General features: G+C 48.3%; 2 protein-coding genes across 2 annotated transcripts; both read left to right on the top strand.

Annotated features, from left to right (window-relative positions):
• The first annotated feature begins 13,555 nt into the window (after positions 1-13,555).
• On the top strand, positions 13,556-16,288 carry LOC143280357 (uncharacterized). The gene has a single exon (XM_076584992.1). It carries the CDS (start codon positions 13,556-13,558, stop codon positions 16,286-16,288), a length of 2,733 nt encoding a protein of 910 aa, XP_076441107.1.
• Positions 16,289-18,538: 2,250 nt separating this feature from the next.
• LOC143280356 (uncharacterized) lies at positions 18,539-21,271 on the top strand. Its single transcript, XM_076584991.1, has one exon. It carries the CDS (start codon positions 18,539-18,541, stop codon positions 21,269-21,271), a length of 2,733 nt encoding a protein of 910 aa, XP_076441106.1.
• The last annotated feature ends 212 nt before the right edge of the window (positions 21,272-21,483 follow it).

Here is a 21,483-nt window from a genome sequence, read left to right as displayed (position 1 = left end):
CCTGTGTGTGTGTGTGTGTGTGTGTGTGTGTGTGTGTGTGTGTGTGTGTGTGTGTGTGTGTGTCACCGTGTATGTGTGTGTGTATGTGTGTGTCAGCGTGTGTGTGTGTGTGTGTGTGTGTGTGTGTGTGTGTGTGTGTATGTATGTGTGTGTGTTTGTGTGTGTGTGTGTGTGTGTGTGCGTGTGAGCGTGTATGTGTGTGTGTTTGTGTGTGTGTGTGTGTGTGTGTGTTGTGTCGCTAGGTGTTGGGTGAAGCGGCTTCACGTTACTACATTATACATAGTACAGCCTTGTGAATAAGCGAACACCTGTCTACGTCATAAACAGCACATTATCAATGTTGTAGCCTACCTACCATTCATGCTTGTCTGTCTGTCTGTTTGTCTGTCTGTCTGTCTGTTTGTCTGACTCTGCAGACACACTCAAAGTCACTGATTCACACTCGCGCGCAGGCGTACACACACACACACACACGCACGCACGCACGCACGCACACTGGTGTCAACCCACACCCCCTCCCTCTCTTTCTCTCTATCTCATAATATTTGTTATTGTTTTTCTTCTTCTTCTTCTTCTTCTTCTTCTTCTTCTTCTTCGCCAAATGGACTGGAGTTAAAAGAAGCACGTGTGCTAATTCCACTTCTGTCTGTCTCTCTGTCCCTGTCTGTTTCTCTGTCTGTGTCTCTGTGTCTGTGTCTCTGTCTCTCTGACTGTGCCTGTGTCTCTGTCTCTCTCTGTCTCTCTCCCAGTCTGAATAATTATGTTTATTCTTTTTCTACGAACAGCAGAGCACAGGAAATCTGGTAATGCCGAAGAGGAGTGTCGTCTATCTAAATGGGATGGGCGTACAGACAATAGGGTATTTCTTGGTAGTCTCGGAGGTGGTTTGCTTCCCAACTAGAACCCAGTTCTACATCCTAGTCAAATGTATACCGGCCGTTTGTCTTCTGTTACTGTTACATCCTGAATGAGTGAGTGATCGCTGGGAGAAGTTGTCGTTTGACATATATTAGCTGTGTAGCGTAGTGTAGTGTATTTGTATTTTGTATTTGTTTTTTTTGTTTTTTATCACAACAGATTTCTCTGTGTGAAATTCGGGCTGCTCTCCCCAGGGACAGCGCGTCGCTATACTACAGCGCCACCTTTTTTTCTTCTTTTTTTTTTCTTTCCTGCGTGCAGTTTTATTTGCTTTTCCTATCGAAGTGGATTTTTCTGCAGAATTTTGGCAGGAACAACCCTTTTGTTGCCGTGGGTTCTTTTACGTGCCGCTAAGTGCATGCTGCACACGTTACCTCGGTTTATCGTCTCATCCGAATGACTAGCGTCCACTGAGACCACCACTCAAGGTCTAGTGGAGGGGGAGAAAATATCGGCGGCTGAGCCGTGATTCGAACCAGCGCGCTCAGATTCTCTCGCTTCCTAGGCGGACGCGTTACCTCTAGGCCATCACTCCACGTAGTGTGTAGTGTAGTGTATTGCATTGTAGTGTGCTGTACTGCACTGTACTGTACTGTATTATGCTGTACTGTAGCCTATCGTATCGTATCGTATCGTATCGTATCGTATCGTGTCGTATTACATTTTGTCACCAAAAATTTATCTGTGTGAACTTTCAGTCGCTTTCCCCGGCCGAGAGAGCGTCGCCACCGACGCTGCAGAGCCACCCATATTTCAGTTCTATCTTCAACTGCTTTCAGTGTCAAAGTGGATTTTTCTCCACAACAATATTTTACAATTTAAATTGCCAGCTGTACACCTCAATTTTTCAGTGTTGTCGTGGGTTCTTTTACGTACATCAAGTGCATGCCGACTGCACACCGGGCGGGCGGGACTGATGTCAGTGTTATCTGTCGTACTCATTCGAGAGAAAGCACTGACGCTGTTTTCATATCCGCGGCAGTCAGTCTTCACAGTATCTGCGTGTGTGTGTGAGTGTGTGTGTGTGTGTGTGTGTGTGTGTGTGTGTGTGTGTGTGTGTGTGTAGTGTGGTGTGTGTGTGTGTGTGTGTGTGTTTCGTCAAATTGATTAAATTTGATGATTTCTGCTTACATCTCTAGTTTTGTTTGTCTGTCTACATATTAGAGCATTATTTGTTTTTCTTCTCCTTCTTCTTTGTTGATACTTTGTATGGCAGCTTGTCTTCTGTCCACAACTGTGATGTAGATGAATTAGCATCCGTTTCGTTTCTGAATTGGTATCCCGTTTTGTTTATTTACCTACATGCTTATTTGTTCGCTTATTTCTGGATTTGATTTTTGTGTCTCTCTTTCATTTTTTGTTTATTAATAATTTGTTACTTTTTTTTTAATCAACAACAAAAACAAACACAAAACAAAAACAAAAAAAAAGCGTACCAGCTTTTTTTTTTAATTATTTTTTTTTAACATCCTTGAATCAGTACGTATGTGGGTTTGTTGGTACACAAATCTCCCTATGATTTTCTACATTATTACGAAACATGAAAAAAAATGATGATGTAAATTTTGTTAATAATAATGATGGTGATAATAATGATAACAACAACAACGACGACGACAAGAATAATATTAATAATAACAATAATAATAATAATAATAATGATAATAACAACAACAACAATGGTAACAGTGAATACCGATAATGACGATAATGCAACAAATACTCACAATGATGATGATGATGATGATGATGATGACACAGACAGTTCACCTGAAAATAAACAGATGCTGGCGGAACATCCAGACAAAAAGAAAAAAATTGTTTAAAACGTATATATATTCTTTTTTTCTTTTTTTTTTTTTTTTTTTTTTTCAAGATTCGAGGATTCGAACTCCGGCAGGCAGCACATAAAACTCCTTCACTGACACCCCACTGACAATAGTAGTAACCACGGCACCAAAATACCACCTGCACTCATTACAGACTTGCTCCTCTGGCACTTCCAGTGACTTCTCGAGACGGGGTTGAGTGGTGGTGGGGAGGGAAGAAAAAAAAGGAGAAGAAAAAAGGAAAAGGAGAAAAAAAAAACTAAAAAAAAAAGAAAAGAAAAAGTGAAACATGTTGAGACCCTACCACGTACACACACACTCTCTCTCTCTCTGTGTTTCTTTCCGTTACTCCTTCTCTCTCTGTCACTCCCTCTCTCTCTCTCTCTCTCTCTCTCTCTCTCTCTCTCTCTCTCTCTCTATTTCTCTATGTTTCTCCTTCTCTCTCTGTTTCCTTTCTCTCTGTCACTCTCCCTGTCTCTCTCTGTCACTCCTCTCTCTTTCTGTGTTTCCTTCTCTCTCTCTCTCTCTCTCTCTCTCTCTCTCTCTCTCTCTCTCTCACTGATAGCAGAGAGGACGGGCTATGACCGAACTTACGCCGAGGAAGAAGAGAACACACAAGCACTTCTGCTATCACTCACCTTCAGGCACCGAACTGAACGCTGTCTGTTCGAGCAGCCACACACACAAACACACGCACACACACACAGTGCTGCCAGCAGAGATACTGGGGATAGGACTTGGGCAAGGTGGGACGGCCGGTGACTCTCTCTCTCTCTCTCTCTCTCTTTCTCTCTCTCGATCTCTCTCCAGCTCGCGCGCTCTAGCGGTTTCTGTTCTGTTGGCTTCCGCCCCGTACCACTGTGTGTGTGTGTGTGGGGGGGGGGGGGTGTCTGGGGGGGGGGGAGGGGGGGGGAGGGACTGGAGGGGGGAGGGGGGCTGGGGGAGGGAGGAGGGTGCGCGCGCGCGCGAGTGTGTGTGTGTGTGTGTGTGTGTGTGTGTGTGTGTGTGTGCGTGTGTGTCTGTGTCTGTGTCTGTGTGTGTGTGTGTGTGTGTCTGTGTGTCTGTGTCTGTGTGTGTCTGTGTGCATGTGTGTGTGGTGTGTGTGCGTGTGTGTGAGTCGGGGGGAGGTGGGGGGAGGTGTATCGGTATTTGTGTGTGTGTGTGTGTGTGTGTGCGTTCCCACGTGTGTGTGTGTGTGTGTGTGTGTGTGTGTGTGTGTGTGTGTGTGTGTGTGTTGTGTGTGTGTGTGTGTGTGTGTGTGTGTGTGACGGGTGCTCGTAAACCAAACACACTCACAATGTTCGGTCAGCTTTCTGTTGTTCGATCAGAAACTAGATTCAGGGGAAGGGGGTGGGGGTAAGGTAAGGGGAATGAGGCGGGGAGAAGGGAGGGGGGTTGTGGTGATTATGGGGAGAGTGAGGTTGATGGGCGGTGGGGGTGGGGGAGGGTGGGGGGTCGGGGGGTTGGGGGGGCAGGGTGGATCGAAGACAAGGAAGAAGCAGAAAGTATTGTATTGTTGGGACTGTTTTAGTCAATGTGCTTGTATATGTGTTCATTCAAGCGCTCTCGCGCGAGTGCACACGTACCACCCCCCACCCCACCCCCCGCATCCCTCCCCTACCCCCACCCTCCCACTGGGCTGCTAAAAATACTTTTAAAAAATAATCCCACAAAATTGTCTCTCAATCTCAGTCATGAATATCAAAAAGGTTATTTCTGCGCTAAACCTGCCAGCCTTAATTTGGACATCAGAAGATTTACCTGTATCCCACCAGCGGGTCTGCCAGTGATTTCTGCAATAACGAAATGCCCTCTGGATAAACTGCGTCGCCCATAGGAAGCATCGATCGCACTCAGTTCTTCTTCTCTTCTTCCGCGTTCCCCAGGTCATCCTGTCAGATGGTCCATCCGATCTGCAGAGCCAAGTCCGCCGTTCTCTGCAGTGCAGCAGGTGGTCCCCAGAGCTTCTCGTGGAGTTCCACCCCACAGGGCCAGGTTTCCTTCCCCTCAGTGCACCAAAAGCTGGACAGAACTGTAGCAAGTGCTCTGGTGTCTGCGAAACCCTGTGTCATAAGCATTTATCAGTAGGGGACAGTTTCAGTCTGTAGAGATTGGAAAGGAGCCTACAAAGTCCAGTTATCAGTCGGAAGAGGACTGAATGCTGTGGTCTGTTTAACTCAATCAGTACGGCCAGTCCTCTCTTCTCCTCTACACAGACCCCTCGGATGTCCAGTGGGTGTCTGAATGACCCAACCTTTAGCTTCCGTCGTCAGAATTGTGGTATTCTTTGTCAACATTCACGTCTTCAGTATAAGAGCCTTCCGCTTGCAATATTTTGATGATGGTAATTGGGGTGAAACGCTGTTAACGTCGTCTCTTTCGCCGTTCGTATGGAGAGAGTTAATGACCAGAGATCATCCTCCTCCGATCCAGCATGGTGCTTGTTTCGTCATTGCTTCCTGAACTGGCTCTTCAGGATTGCTCGTGCTTCTCTCAGTGAAAACAGACCGTTTCTGTCATTTTGATATTACTGAAGTGCTGGCGAAAGGAATGCATAATGCTGTTAGCCTACGATTAAATTCCAGTTCAGTTTCAGTAGCTCAAGGAGACATCACTGCGTTCGGACAAATCCATATACGCTACACCACATCTGCCAAGCAGATGCCTGACCAGCAGCGTAACTTCCAGCGAGACCACCGTGCATATAACTGCCAAAAAAGAAAAAGAAGAAGAGCTACACAAGTTGCCTGAAAATTTGATCAGCTGCCGACAGATCAGCTGATCGAAAATTTTGACCGTGTAGGGAAGGGATTGATCCGGTTTTGAAAGGAAGTTCCTGGGTTTGCTCCTTCGGTCTGATGGCAACGCGGTAGAATCGTTTTGATGCTGGAAGTCAGTTGTGATCCAGTGTTCATCAGTGTACAGGGTTCGAGAGTCCCGGTTTCGGCTTTGTGTTGTGTTCTTGGGAAAGTCATTTTGTTCTCTGTCATTTTCCTCACTCCACCCAGGTGCGAATGTGTTTCTGACTTTGGTTTGGGGGCTAGGGGAGTTGGGGGGGCTGGGGGGGGTGACGGGGGAAGGGAGGGGTTAAAAGCAGTGAACTGACCGAGAGTACCGGGCCCCGCCTTCCTGCTATACCGAGCCCTGGACGTAGTGGATATAACTTCATCGGAAACTGATGTACCGTTTGTCATTTATGATTATCTGTTTCTTGTTACCATCGGTATTTCTCTTCGCCTTGTGCCCTTGTTGCCGCTTGACCTTAAGGGCTCATTGCCGATAGGTCGTTAAACTCAACTCTACCATTATTGCCGTTCCATTCCTTAACTTAAGGGTATTGCCAGAAGTGACCGACGGGGGTCTGACCATATACTGACAGATTTTCACTGCTCTAGAGCTGGTTGTGGTTATATATCTTATGACGAATATACTATCAAGAAAGGACAGGGGAGGGGATGGGGTGGGGAGGGTTGGGGGGCGGGGGGGGGGCAAGAGAATGAATAGAGCCACAAAGAGTGGTATAAAGAATACACCCCTACCCCACACCCCATACCCCACCCCCCCCAACACACACACACACACACATACCCTCCGTTTACAGGGGGTACACAGACTGCTTGCTGTGTGGTGACGTGCTCGAGGTGAGGGCTGTGTGTGAGGGAACAATGGGGACAGTTCCGTCTGGAACTACAGAGGCCTGGCCCCTTTCTGAAGGCAGCAGAGTGCAGTGCTAGATGTTTGCAGTTTGGGGATTGGATTGGAAACCACTCAACTGCCTCACTCACTCCCTCCCTCCCCTCTTCTGCACCCTATCTCCTCCCCCACCCTCTCTCTCTTTCTCTCTTTCTCTACTTAGAAACCTTTCAGTCACCCAGATGTTCCGCCGTTCTTATTTTATGTCGTTCACTGTATGTCTGTCTGTTTGGCTGTATGTATCTATGAATCTAATCATCTATGTATGTATGTATGAGGAGGAATTTTTGTTTAATGTCCCGTCACACATATCGGTGATTGAAGACATTTTGTTAACTCTCTCCATACGAACGGCGAAAGAGACGACGTTAACAGCGTTTCATCCCAATTACCATCATCAAAATATTGCAAGCGGAACGCTCTTATACTGACGAGGTGAATGTTGACAAAGAATACCACAATTCTGACGACGGAAGCTAAAGGTTGGGTCATTCAGACACCCACTGGACATCCGAGGGGTCTGTGTAGAGGAGAAGAGAGGACTGGCCGTACTGAGTGAGTTAAAATACTTATGAATACATCTGAGTATTATCGGTTAGAAGGGGTGGGAGATGTGGATGAATGGAGGGTTGGGGGAAACTGGGCAAATGAGGGTGAAATGAGGGTGAAATTTGGAAGAAAAAAACCCCTCTAGATACAGTTACAGGAAATTACTTAAAGGACTTCGTAAAAGAGAAGTCGCTAAACTGACAAGCGAAACAACTGATAATGAATGCAGAAAGTCAAAAACATCAACGTTCTCAGTCACTTGTGAAGACACTTTCGTGTACAAAAGGCTTCATCAAGCTACAGTGAAAAATTATATGCTCAGTGTATGTATGTATGTATGTATGTATCTATCTGTCTGTCTGTCTACTTGAGTCTCGAACTCACCACCTCACTCTCTATCATTCTCTAGCTCTATCTCTGTCTGTCTGTCTTTGTCTCTCTCTCTCTCTCTCTCCCTCTCTCTGTCTGTCTCGCAGTCTTTGTCTCTCTGTCTGTCTCTGTCTGTCTGTCTGACTCTGTCTGTCTGTCTGTCTGACTCTGTACTATGTCTGTCTGTCTGTCTCTCTGTATCCTTCCCTCAAAAAAGCAACCTAAACATCAACAAGGGCATCGACACCAGCACAGCCACCACCAAAAATAACCAAACTGTTGTGTGTTATGAACAGCGTGCCTGCTAAACGGGGATGGTAAAAACGACACTCTGCCAATTATAACATAGAGGATCCCTCATCATAGTACGCCCTGGAGGGGGAATCACGGGCACAGAAAGCAGAAAGGACCGTTAGTTGCCATCGAAGACTTGCAGGGAGATAACAGCTCTATATGGTACCATGTACGTCACTAGCAAGCAGGTCACGTGACAGAAGACCCCACAGTTCACGCACGTCACAGATCGAGGGATGTGAAATCCCGCTGTTCTAAAAATAGATGGACAGCTCATTGGCCAGGAAAGCTGAAGCCAGCTGGACGCCATACTGAGACTAGTATCTGGCTGTCAGTCCGTTGAGAAGTCGTCTGCTAACTGGTGGTTGTTTCTGAACTGTAACAGTGTATCTTCGATGAAATCGTGTTTTGCTTGCCCCTTTGACATGCCAAATGTTGTGTCTTGATTGATATCTGCCAATGGTTTATTTACCAAAGTTATTACAGGAAAACAGTGCAGTGACACGTTGCGCAAACGTGCTGTGGAGGCACACGCAGAAATGCCAGTTTAACTAATGCCGCGAGCAAGTGAAAGCTTGCCGTGAAGCAATCATCTCAACCAGTTGAGCACTCGGCTACATATATGAAGTTACCGCTTCGCGCTGTACTGACACGAGTAGCAAAATGGCTGATTGAACACTTCCACTGGCTTCAGTTAGCAAAGGGGCTCAAAGAAGGCATGCGCTATCCACTTATTTTTAGATAACTGGTTAAATCCTGATTCGCCTGTTCATGGTTCATCGATTCCTGATTAGCCTCAAATATCACTGAACCAGCGATCCTCAATCGCTTATTCTGTGTTTACCAAAGTCCTTAGTTACTCTGTCTCTCCGTCTCTGTCTGTCTGTCTGTCTGTCTGTCTGTCTCTCTCTCTCTCTCTCTCTCTCTCTCTCTCTCTCTCTCTCTCTCTCTCTCTCTCTCTCTCTCTCTCAGATACTTGAGAAAAATGTATTCGGCCCATATCCTATCGACACCCATGTCTCTTTAATTTGGCTTTATTGTTATCTTGTATTGACGATTGCGTTGTTAGAAATAAGTCTGTATATCTTTATAAAACCTTTAAGAATATAGAAATTGCTTTTTCATAGTCTGATGAAAGACTTGTAATATTCATTTCTGTATCTTATCCAGTTCTTTTGTTTATGATTATTTATAGCTCGTTAGATATTGTTCACATTCCCCTACACTAGGGGCTGAGGCCTAATGTGAATAAACCATCTTCAGTCACACTCTCTCTCTGTCTCTCTCTCTGTCTCTCTCTGTCTCTCTCTCTCTCTGGAATCATTCATATGATGTGACTATGAAATTGTAACCACCTTCAGTGACATGGGCCAGTGGCCTCTTCATTAAACCATTCAGTGTTCTCTGTGTGTGTGTGTGTGTGTGTGTGTGTGTGTGTGTGTGTGTTCATTTATTGCTGGCCAAGTGTCTGTGATGACGGTGTGAATATTGAAATGATTCGTTTCACTATCAGAGTGGGGTTTTCTATAGATTTTTTTTTTTCTATGGACAATCCCTTTTTTTGCCACGTGCTTTATTGTTGTTGTTGTTGTTGTTGTTGATGATGATGATGACCACGTGTGCAAGGTACATGCTGCATGCACGGTGACCTTGTTTTATCGCTCCATCCGAATGAAGTACGTCACTGTATGGGTCAGAGCTCTGTGTTAACACTGTGTAAATACGTCACAAGCAGGTTCAGTGACGCGTCAGAAGACCCCTGTGACATGCGTCACAGAGGAAGGGTATATAAAGAGGAGAGGCGATGGGTGGAGGGGGAAAAAAGGGGGCTAAGGTAGAGGGAGGGGGTTGAGGGGGGGGGTACGGGGGGGCACTCAGTGTCAATTAGCCGCCTACCACTGCTGGGTAGATGTGGATCTGGGAATAAAAATAAATAAATAAATAAATGAAAGCAAACGTGTGATAACATCTTGATCACTGTGATAATGTCATTAGCAAGATCGTTGGCCTTTGTACGCTTTTTCGTTGTCTCGCTTGGCTGGTCTCTCTCTCTCTGTCTCTGTCTCTCTTTCTTTCTGTCTCTCTCTTTGCCTCTGTCCTTCAGTCTCTCTCTCTCTCTCTGTCTCTCTCTCTCTCACTCTGTCTCTGTCTCTCTCTGTCTTTGCCTCTGTCCCTCTGTCTCTCTCTCTTTGCCTTTGTCCCTCTGCCCCTCTCTCCCTCTCTCTCTTTCTCTCTCTTTCATTCCATGACTCCCCCTCTTTCTCCCTTCCGGCCTCTCTCTCTCTCTCTCTCTTTCTCTCTCTCTCTCTCATTCATTTCATTTCTCCCCCTGTTTATCCCTTCCATCCCCCCGCGCCCCCCCCCCCTCTCTCTCTCTCTCTCTTCCCTTCATTTATGTGCGTACTATTTGTAATAGATGTATATCAACAAGGACAGATTGGAAATGTGTCTTCGGATCAAAAACGTTGAGTTCTGAGTTCCCTCTCTCTGTCTGTCTGTCTGTCTCATTTCATTCAATTTCTCTTCCTCTTTCTCTCCCCCCCCCCCTCTCTTTCTCTTTTTCCCTCTCTCTTTCCCTCTTCCATCCCTCCTTCCTTTCTTCATTCTCTCTCTCTCTCTCTCTCTCTCTCTCTCTCTCTCTCACATTTCATTCAATTTCTCTTCCTCTTTCTCCCTCCCCCCCTCTCTCTCTTTCTCTCTTCCATCCCTCCTTCCTTCCTTCCTGACCCCTCTCTTTCTCCCTAAATATATCTATTACCTCTCATTCATTCATGACATCTGTCAGTGAGTTGGATTTCAAGAGATCTACAATTGAGATGTGCGTAAAGACGCCACCACTCGTCTGGATTGCTGTTTTTTGGTTGTTTTGTTGTTGTTTTGTTTTGTTGCTGTTGTTGTTGTTTTTTTAATGACCCGATCCGAAGACAGATTTTCAACTTCTCAAATCTCTCTTGTCTTCGTCTGTCTCTGTCTCTGTGTCTCTCTGTCTCTGCCTCTCTCTGTGTCTCTCTGTCTCTGCCTCTCTCTCTCTCTCTGTCTGTCTGTCTGTCTGTCTGTCTCTCTCTCAATCAAGAAATAGCACACTCATATAATTCATTATCATCCATACCCCCCGTCCCCCCGAACTTCCACCCCACACTCCACCATTACCCTGCCCGGTCTTGGTCTTCCTATATAGTGTACATGCCGAGACCTTGACATAGTAGATATGAAGTCACTGCTCTGTTAGTGACCGTAAAATGCTGTGGAACCTTTAATTAACTCACTCAGTACGGCCAGTCCTCTCTTCTTCTCTACACAGACCCCTCGGATGTCCAGTGGGTGTCTGAATGACCCAACCTTTAGCTTCTGTCATCAGAATTGTGGTATTCTTTGTCAACATTCACCTCTTCAGTATAAGAGCCTTCCACTTGCAATATTTTGATGGTGGTGATTGGGGTGAAACGCTGTTAACGTCGTCTCTTTCGCCGTTCGTGTGGAGAGAGTTAATCAACCTTTCAGTTCGCGGTGGGCCTTTGTTCTGACACACCTCTATGGCGAACTGAAAACTTCTGTGGACGAAAACTGCTCACTCACACTGTGAGTTTGGACTAGCAGGATGACATGCATCATCAGCATTTCAACTCCCACCAGATTGCTCAATGATAGAGAGATCGTCTGTTGTCCTTGTGTGTGTGTGTGTGTGTGTGTGTGTGTGTTGTGTGTGTTTGTTGTTAGTGAGTTGTTTAGCGCATTACACTATGATGTAAAAACAGTCTACTTTTAGATTTGTGCGCATTGCAGCTCTACTAAAAAAGGGGGTTGGGGTGGGGTGGGGGTGGGGGGCTGTAAAGGTGTCATCTTAGAACTGTTTGAGTGGTGAGTTTTTGAGTCATGGTCCCAGATACCAACCATTGCGGGTTGATCCGCTTGCAGAGCTTGTTGACGGAACTTGATAGTAGCTACCACTCGCTCTGTCTCTCATTCACAGTGTCTCTCTCTCTGTGTCACGTATACATAAGCCTGCACGGGGGCCACGCGCGTAAACACACACTCCTTCTCTCTCTCTCTCTCTCTCTGTCCAGTCTCTGTCTCCGTGTCTGTCTGTCTTTCCCTCTCTCTCTCTCTCTGAGTCTCTCTCTCTCTCTCTCTCTCTGAGTCTCTCTCTCTCTCTCCCAAAAGAGACAGACAGAGGCAGAGGAGGGGATATATCAGAAGAATATATACATACATATACAGAGGGAGACAGACAGACAGACAGACAGACAGACAGAGACAGAGAGACAGAGGAACAGATCCAAGACCAGATACCTTCGGTTTCCATAAAGTAAGTGGAAGAAACGTCAAAAACATAGTCTTTGTTTAAATTTTAACCTTAAAAACTTATTAGGTAGTGTCACATCTCATGACAAATAAGTGCTCAACCCCCTCGTTCACCCACCCCATCTAGCTAGAGAGCAGTGTGGGTTGTGCTTATTGCACGAGATTTTCAGTCTGTCTCTGTCTCAGTTCAGGCTGTCACTGAACTGAGATCAGCCTCTTCCTTGTCAACAAATGACAAGATTCTGGGCTTTTCGCCCGCGACTGTCAGAGGAGGCAGCCGTGCCAGTCTTTGGCTCTCTTCAGGGCTGTTTGCCCATTTCGACGCTTGTAGTGGGGATCAGTTTCCTCCGAGTGGTCGTGGTCTCTGTGTGCTCTGTGTGAACTTCCAGCTTTGGGGTAGTGGTACCTCTTCTGGAAGTGGTTTCAGCCTTCCCACTTTCGTGTTTATCCACGGACTTCCCTACTCTTCCACTGACCCTCCACTGTCTCCCCGGGAACCCCTCTGCCTGCCTTTGACTTCCTTGGTCCAGGCCTCCGTTGGCTGCTGCCGCCTGCCGCTGGCTTCCGTCGCCAGCGTTCTCTGGCCTGGCGCTCAGCTGTCTGGGTGTTCTGCTCTTCGTCTTCGTCGTCACTGCTCTTCGTCTTCGGCGTCACTGTTCGTGTTTGTCGTCGCTGTTCTTCGCGTCTGTCGTCACTGTTCTACGTCGTCGTAACTTACTGTTCGTCTTTGTCGTCACTGTTCTTCGTGTTCGTCGTCGCCGTTCTTCGTGTTCGTCGTCGCTGTTCTTCGTCGTCGTCACTTACTGTTCGTCGTCGTTGTCACGACAGCATTAACGTTGTGCTTGTTTCCTTATCTTAAAGCTCTGTTTTTTTTGTGTGTGTGGGTTTTTTGTGTGTGTGTGTGTGTGTGTGTTATATTTATCCATTGTTATTTAAGTGTTGTTGCAGCTGGGGTTGAGGTTATTGTTTGTGGGCAAGCCAGGTGTGTGATTAAACAAATGTATGTGAACCCCGGATTGTTGTAGTCTGTGTTTGTGTTGTCTGGGTGTTAGTGCTGGGCTGGGTGGGGGTTTCTAGTCCGCTCTCTTATAGAGCGTGACAATTTGGTGGAGATGCGGGGTACGTTAGGTTAGAGTGGGAGGGGGTTGGGTGTAATCGTTTTGTCTGTTACATGTGTACATATCCTGTATGATATCTGATTAAAATTATGCTGTGTCACTGGAAGAATGTTTGGGTGAGGTTATGATAGACACCTTACCTGTTCAAAAAGTTAGCTGTTGTTCAGGCACTTGATTTCGGCTGTTGATTTTTGCCGAGTTTGGTTTGCCTTTCTCGCATTCTGCGAGGAAAAAAAAACACAGAAAAAAAGGGGGAAAAAAATGCCCACTCGGCGACAAACGGCTGCGGCCGTCACTCCCGGGTCAAAGTCCCAGATGGATAAGTCGAGTACCTCTACTCCTTCTCAGATAGATAAGTCAGGTTTGTCTGGATGGATACGGGGTCAACTGAAAGAGGATGACCCAGGTAGTCTATCTGATGATGGAAGGAAAGGGGACACTGTTCCTCTATCTCACCAGGATCCTTACACAAAATTCAAAGCCATGGGTGCTGACATGGGTTTGACTGGTGAGGCCCTTGCACGGTTTGTGGTCGATGCTGCTGCTAAGGAGGAAGAGCGCGCAAATAGGGAGGAAGAGCGCCGTTACAGGCGCTGGAGGGATCACAGGGAGGATGAATATAGGGAAGAGGAAAAACGGTATAGGGAGAAGAGGGATGAGGAGGATAGGCAGCGGTTTGAAAGGAAGATGGAATTAAAGCAAGAAGAGGTCGAGGCTCAAATAAGCCAACCGTTTTCCCTTGCTCCTTACGATGGGAAGGGTGACTTCGACGATTTCCTGACCCATTTTGAGAGGGTAGCGCTTCTCAATAAGTGGAAGCCAAGTTCATGGGCAGCTCGCTTGGTAACCTTGTTACAAGGTCAAGCTAGGGACGCTTGTCTGCGAGTGCCTCCGGAGAGACTTCATGACTACGAGTCATTGAAAGCTGCTTTGCTCCGCGAGTTTCGGCTAGATGCCCATGCATACTGCAAGCGTTTCCGATCGATGCGGAAGCTTGCAGAAGAGACCTTTATCCAATTTCTGGAAAGGCTTAAGGTCTGTCTGTCTCGCTGGTGCACAGCTGCTGGTCGCGATTACGACAGTGCTGAGGACCTAAGGGACTTGTTCCTCCAAGAACAGTTCCTAGCTACCCTTAACCCTGACCTCGTCAGTGAGGTTAAGCGTGAGGAACCAGATAGGGTGGAGGAGGTAGCACGCATTACCTCGAAGGTTGTCGGTGCCAGGAGAGCGGGACGGATGGCTGAGAGTGAGGCACGAGCCTCCAGGAAATCCAGAGATCATGGTCTTGGTGCCAAACCTCATGCGGAGCAAAAGGCCGCATCTCTTGGACAAAGTAGTTCCGCTCTTAGCGACAGCTCAAGGGGTGTCGAGAGAACTAGAGGAGTTACCTGTTTCCTCTGCGGGAAACTTGGACATGTGGCCAAAGAGTGCCGCCAGCGGAAGAAGGTTTCCCTAATTGCACAGCCGAGCTTTCTGCAGCAGGGTTCCCATTCCCCACCTCCATCTCTTTGCGTTTCCTGTGCGGCAAAGCAGTACTCGCCACGATGTGAGGCTTTCGTCAACGGGGTTTCAGTCCCGGCTTTGCGAGACACCGGAGCTCACATGGTTGTTGTTGCACGCCATCTGGTCAGTCCAGATTCTTTCACTGGAGCGACTGTCCGTGTGGTGCTCGCCGAATCGAGATGCACCTCTGTCCTACCCATCGCCAGAGTAGATTTCCAGTCTCCTTTCGTGGAAGGCAGGCTAGACGTGGCAGTAATGGAGGCTCCTGTGGAAGAGGTCCTTATTGGCAATACTGCCTGGCGCGAGAATGGCACTTCAGTGCCCGTGCCAGTTTACTCGGACGCCAGTCTTGTGGGTGCTGTGGAGACGCGGGCCCAAGCAGCTGCCAGGGCTAAAGAGTTACCTCCCTTGCCTGTCAAGGACATCCAGATCCATGTGTCTAGACAGGACCTAGAGCATCAGCAGGATAGCGATCCTGACCTGTGTCAAGCTCGGGAGCTGGCTGTGTCTAAAGCCGTCAAAAAGACACGATCTGGAGAGGTCATGTACTTCAGGAAGCAGGGAATACTGATGCGGCGTTTCAAGGACCATCGGGGGGAAGCAACCCAAATCTGTGTTCCTAAGGAACTGTGTTCCACAGTGTTGCTTCTTGCCCATGAAGCCCCCATGTCGGGTCATCTTGGGGTTAAGCGCACACAGGGAAGAGTTTTCCCACATTTCTACTGGCCTGGCATGTGTGCTGACATTCGGCGTTTCGTCCGTTCTTGTGACAGATGCCAGAAGACGGTAGCTAAGGGTGGAGTCCCGAAAGTGCCACTCGTCAAGATGCCCCTCATTTCAGAGCCCTTCATTCGAGTAGCTGTCGACATTGTAGGACCTATATCCCCTTCATCTGAGTCTGGCAACAGGTACATTTTAACAATGGTCGACTATGCGACCAGGTACCCAGAAGCTGTCGCTCTCAAACACGTTTCGGCTGAAACTGTGGCTGAGGCGTTGTTCACCATGTGGACACGAACAGGTGTTCCTGCTGAGGTCTTGACTGATCGTGGTTCTCAGTTCACAGGCAGTGTCATGCAGGAAGTCTATCGCCTTCTGTCTGTGCGGGGCTTGACCACAACCCCCTACCACGCTCAGTGCAACGGGTTGGTGGAGCGTTTTAACGCTACTTTGAAGGCTATGCTGCGGAGACTATCGCACGAGAAACCTCGAGCCTGGGACCGCTGGATTCCCGCTCTGTTATTTGCCTACAGAGAAGTTCCCCAGGAGAGCACTGGCTACTCGCCTTTCGAGCTGCTCTATGGGAGAACAGTACGGGGTCCCATGCAGATCCTCAGAGAACACTGGCTCCACCCTGAGAGGCCAGAAATTCAGACTGCTGCTGAATACGTGGTAGAACTGCGAAACAGAATCGCAGAGTCCTGTACCATTGCTCAGCAAAACCTCGAAAGGGCCTCAAGGCGGTACAAGGGTTATTTTGACGCCAAAGCAAAGCAAAGACAGTTCGCTGAGGGGAGCAAAGTACTTCTCCTTCGCCCCACCAAACAGAACAAACTGGAACTTGAATGGCAGGGTCCATACACTGTTCTGCGTCGTGTGGGCATCGCAGATTATTGCGTTCGGATTGGCGAGAAAGAAAAGCTGTACCACGCCAATCTGCTGAAAGAATACATTGAGCGCTTTTCTGCAGCTCAAAGAAATCCTTTGCAGTAGGCCAGTTTGCTGTCTCCCCGATCTGTCCAAGCCTTTCATACTGCGGACTGACGCTTCGAACGTGGGGTTGGGAGCTCTTCTGCTCCAAGATCAAGGTATGGGTGCTCAACCAGTGGCGTGTGCCAGTAAGAAATTGAGCCCAGCCGAACGCAATTACCCCACAATTGAAAAGGAATGCCTGGCTCTTGTGTGGGGTATTCAGAGGTTTGAACCCTACCTCTACGGGAAGGAGTTTGTCGTCCAGATGGACCATGCACCGCTGCAATATCTAGACAGGGCCAAAACGGTCAGCGGCAGACTGACGCGCTGGGCTCTACAGTTGCAGCCTTTCTCGTTCAGGGTGCAAGCCATTCCTGGCAAAGAAAACGTTGGTGCTGACTTCCTTAGTCGTCTGCCAGAGTTGGATGAAATATGATCTGAATACGGCCCAGTTTGAGTGTTAACACCTGAATGAGGCAGCTGTATACTGGCCATGTGTATCGATCTTTTAATACTACTTATTAGTTGGTAAGGTTGGCAATTCTATAATTTGCAATTCATCCTGTTATTCCAGACTTCATAGTTTTGATGTTGTTGTTGTTGTTGTTTTCGCCTTTTCCTTACATTTAGTTTCAGGAGGGCAGTGCCTTGGCATATGTCTCTGAGAAGACATTGTGGATGATACGGCAGTGGGAATGTGTGTTATTGTGTTTGTCATTCTGTGTGACATGGTTATAATTAAGTTTCAATCTTCGTTTGAACTTGTGAGGGGGGCTGTTGTCACATGTCATGACAAATAAGTGCTCAACCCCCTCGTTCACCCACCCCATCTAGCTAGAGAGCAGTGTGGGTTGTGCTTATTGCACGAGATTTTCAGTCTGTCTCTGTCTCAGTTCAGGCTGTCACTGAACTGAGATCAGCCTCTTCCTTGTCAACAAATGACAAGATTCTGGGCTTTTCGCCCGCGACTGTCAGAGGAGGCAGCCGTGCCAGTCTTTGGCTCTCTTCAGGGCTGTTTGCCCATTTCGACGCTTGTAGTGGGGATCAGTTTCCTCCGAGTGGTCGTGGTCTCTGTGTGCTCTGTGTGAACTTCCAGCTTTGGGGTAGTGGTACCTCTTCTGGAAGTGGTTTCAGCCTTCCCACTTTCGTGTTTATCCACGGACTTCCCTACTCTTCCACTGACCCTCCACTGTCTCCCCGGGAACCCCTCTGCCTGCCTTTGACTTCCTTGGTCCAGGCCTCCGTTGGCTTCTCTGGCCTGGCGCTCAGCTGTCTGGGTGTTCTGCTCTTCGTCTTCGTCGTCACTGCTCTTCGTCTTCGGCGTCACTGTTCGTGTTCGTCGTCGCTGTTCTTCGCGTCTGTCGTCACTGTTCTACGTCGTCGTAACTTACTGTTCGTCTTTGTCGTCACTGTTCTTCGTGTTCGTCGTCGCCGTTCTTCGTGTTCGTCGTCGCTGTTCTTCGTCGTCGTCACTTACTGTTCGTCGTCGTTGTCACGACAGCATTAACGTTGTGCTTGTTTCCTTATCTTAAAGCTCTGTTTTTTTTGTGTGTGTGGGTTTTTTGTGTGTGTGTGTGTGTGTGTTATATTTATCCATTGTTATTTAAGTGTTGTTGCAGCTGGGGTTGAGGTTATTGTTTGTGGGCAAGCCAGGTGTGTGATTAAACAAATGTATGTGAACCCCGGATTGTTGTAGTCTGTGTTTGTGTTGTCTGGGTGTTAGTGCTGGGCTGGGTGGGGGTTTCTAGTCCGCTCTCTTATAGAGCGTGACAATTTGGTGGAGATGCGGGGTACGTTAGGTTAGAGTGGGAGGGGGTTGGGTGTAATCGTTTTGTCTGTTACATGTGTACATATCCTGTATGATATCTGATTAAAATTATGCTGTGTCACTGGAAGAATGTTTGGGTGAGGTTATGATAGACACCTTACCTGTTCAAAAAGTTAGCTGTTGTTCAGGCACTTGATTTCGGCTGTTGATTTTTGCCGAGTTTGGTTTGCCTTTCTCGCATTCTGCGAGGAAAAAAAAACACAGAAAAAAAGGGGGAAAAAATGCCCACTCGGCGACAAACGGCTGCGGCCGTCACTCCCGGGTCAAAGTCCCAGATGGATAAGTCGAGTACCTCTACTCCTTCTCAGATAGATAAGTCAGGTTTGTCTGGATGGATACGGGGTCAACTGAAAGAGGATGACCCAGGTAGTCTATCTGATGATGGAAGGAAAGGGGACACTGTTCCTCTATCTCACCAGGATCCTTACACAAAATTCAAAGCCATGGGTGCTGACATGGGTTTGACTGGTGAGGCCCTTGCACGGTTTGTGGTCGATGCTGCTGCTAAGGAGGAAGAGCGCGCAAATAGGGAGGAAGAGCGCCGTTACAGGCGCTGGAGGGATCACAGGGAGGATGAATATAGGGAAGAGGAAAAACGGTATAGGGAGAAGAGGGATGAGGAGGATAGGCAGCGGTTTGAAAGGAAGATGGAATTAAAGCAAGAAGAGGTCGAGGCTCAAATAAGCCAACCGTTTTCCCTTGCTCCTTACGATGGGAAGGGTGACTTCGACGATTTCCTGACCCATTTTGAGAGGGTAGCGCTTCTCAATAAGTGGAAGCCAAGTTCATGGGCAGCTCGCTTGGTAACCTTGTTACAAGGTCAAGCTAGGGACGCTTGTCTGCGAGTGCCTCCGGAGAGACTTCATGACTACGAGTCATTGAAAGCTGCTTTGCTCCGCGAGTTTCGGCTAGATGCCCATGCGTACTGCAAGCGTTTCCGATCGATGCGGAAGCTTGCAGAAGAGACCTTTATCCAATTTCTGGAAAGGCTTAAGGTCTGTCTGTCTCGCTGGTGCACAGCTGCTGGTCGCGATTACGACAGTGCTGAGGACCTAAGGGACTTGTTCCTCCAAGAACAGTTCCTAGCTACCCTTAACCCTGACCTCGTCAGTGAGGTTAAGCGTGAGGAACCAGATAGGGTGGAGGAGGTAGCACGCATTACCTCGAAGGTTGTCGGTGCCAGGAGAGCGGGACGGATGGCTGAGAGTGAGGCACGAGCCTCCAGGAAATCCAGAGATCATGGTCTTGGTGCCAAACCTCATGCGGAGCAAAAGGCCGCATCTCTTGGACAAAGTAGTTCCGCTCTTAGCGACAGCTCAAGGGGTGTCGAGAGAACTAGAGGAGTTACCTGTTTCCTCTGCGGGAAACTTGGACATGTGGCCAAAGAGTGCCGCCAGCGGAAGAAGGTTTCCCTAATTGCACAGCCGAGCTTTCTGCAGCAGGGTTCCCATTCCCCACCTCCATCTCTTTGCGTTTCCTGTGCGGCAAAGCAGTACTCGCCACGATGTGAGGCTTTCGTCAACGGGGTTTCAGTCCCGGCTTTGCGAGACACCGGAGCTCACATGGTTGTTGTTGCACGCCATCTGGTCAGTCCAGATTCTTTCACTGGAGCGACTGTCCGTGTGGTGCTCGCCGAATCGAGATGCACCTCTGTCCTACCCATCGCCAGAGTAGATTTCCAGTCTCCTTTCGTGGAAGGCAGGCTAGACGTGGCAGTAATGGAGGCTCCTGTGGAAGAGGTCCTTATTGGCAATACTGCCTGGCGCGAGAATGGCACTTCAGTGCCCGTGCCAGTTTACTCGGACGCCAGTCTTGTGGGTGCTGTGGAGACGCGGGCCCAAGCAGCTGCCAGGGCTAAAGAGTTACCTCCCTTGCCTGTCAAGGACATCCAGATCCATGTGTCTAGACAAGACCTAGAGCATCAGCAGGATAGCGATCCTGACCTGTGTCAAGCTCGGGAGCTGGCTGTGTCTAAAGCCGTCAAAAAGACACGATCTGGAGAGGTCATGTACTTCAGGAAGCAGGGAATACTGATGCGGCGTTTCAAGGACCATCGGGGGGAAGCAACCCAAATCTGTGTTCCTAAGGAACTGCGTTCCACAGTGTTGCTTCTTGCCCATGAAGCCCCCATGTCGGGTCATCTTGGGGTTAAGCGCACACAGGGAAGAGTTTTCCCACATTTCTACTGGCCTGGCATGTGTGCTGACATTCGGCGTTTCGTCCGTTCTTGTGACAGATGCCAGAAGACGGTAGCTAAGGGTGGAGTCCCGAAAGTGCCACTCGTCAAGATGCCCCTCATTTCAGAGCCCTTCATTCGAGTAGCTGTCGACATTGTAGGACCTATATCCCCTTCATCTGAGTCTGGCAACAGGTACATTTTAACAATGGTCGACTATGCGACCAGGTACCCAGAAGCTGTCGCTCTCAAACACGTTTCGGCTGAAACTGTGGCTGAGGCGTTGTTCACCATGTGGACACGAACAGGTGTTCCTGCTGAGGTCTTGACTGATCGTGGTTCTCAGTTCACAGGCAGTGTCATGCAGGAAGTCTATCGCCTTCTGTCTGTGCGGGGCTTGACCACAACCCCCTACCACGCTCAGTGCAACGGGTTGGTGGAGCGTTTTAACGCTACTTTGAAGGCTATGCTGCGGAGACTATCGCACGAGAAACCTCGAGCCTGGGACCGCTGGATTCCCGCTCTGTTATTTGCCTACAGAGAAGTTCCCCAGGAGAGCACTGGCTACTCGCCTTTCGAGCTGCTCTATGGGAGAACAGTACGGGGTCCCATGCAGATCCTCAGAGAACACTGGCTCCACCCTGAGAGGCCAGAAATTCAGACTGCTGCTGAATACGTGGTAGAACTGCGAAACAGAATCGCAGAGTCCTGTACCATTGCTCAGCAAAACCTCGAAAGGGCCTCAAGGCGGTACAAGGGTTATTTTGACGCCAAAGCAAAGCAAAGACAGTTCGCTGAGGGGAGCAAAGTACTTCTCCTTCGCCCCACCAAACAGAACAAACTGGAACTTGAATGGCAGGGTCCATACACTGTTCTGCGTCGTGTGGGCATCGCAGATTATTGCGTTCGGATTGGCGAGAAAGAAAAGCTGTACCACGCCAATCTGCTGAAAGAATACATTGAGCGCTTTTCTGCAGCTCAAAGAAATCCTTTGCAGTAGGCCAGTTTGCTGTCTCCCCGATCTGTCCAAGCCTTTCATACTGCGGACTGACGCTTCGAACGTGGGGTTGGGAGCTCTTCTGCTCCAAGATCAAGGTATGGGTGCTCAACCAGTGGCGTGTGCCAGTAAGAAATTGAGCCCAGCCGAACGCAATTACCCCACAATTGAAAAGGAATGCCTGGCTCTTGTGTGGGGTATTCAGAGGTTTGAAC

This window comes from Babylonia areolata, chromosome 3 (assembly GCF_041734735.1).
Source record: "Babylonia areolata isolate BAREFJ2019XMU chromosome 3, ASM4173473v1, whole genome shotgun sequence".
NCBI lineage: Eukaryota > Metazoa > Mollusca > Gastropoda > Neogastropoda > Buccinidae > Babylonia > Babylonia areolata.
The sequence above is the reverse complement of the archived record's forward strand: the minus strand, read 5'-3'. Positions and strand labels throughout refer to the sequence as shown.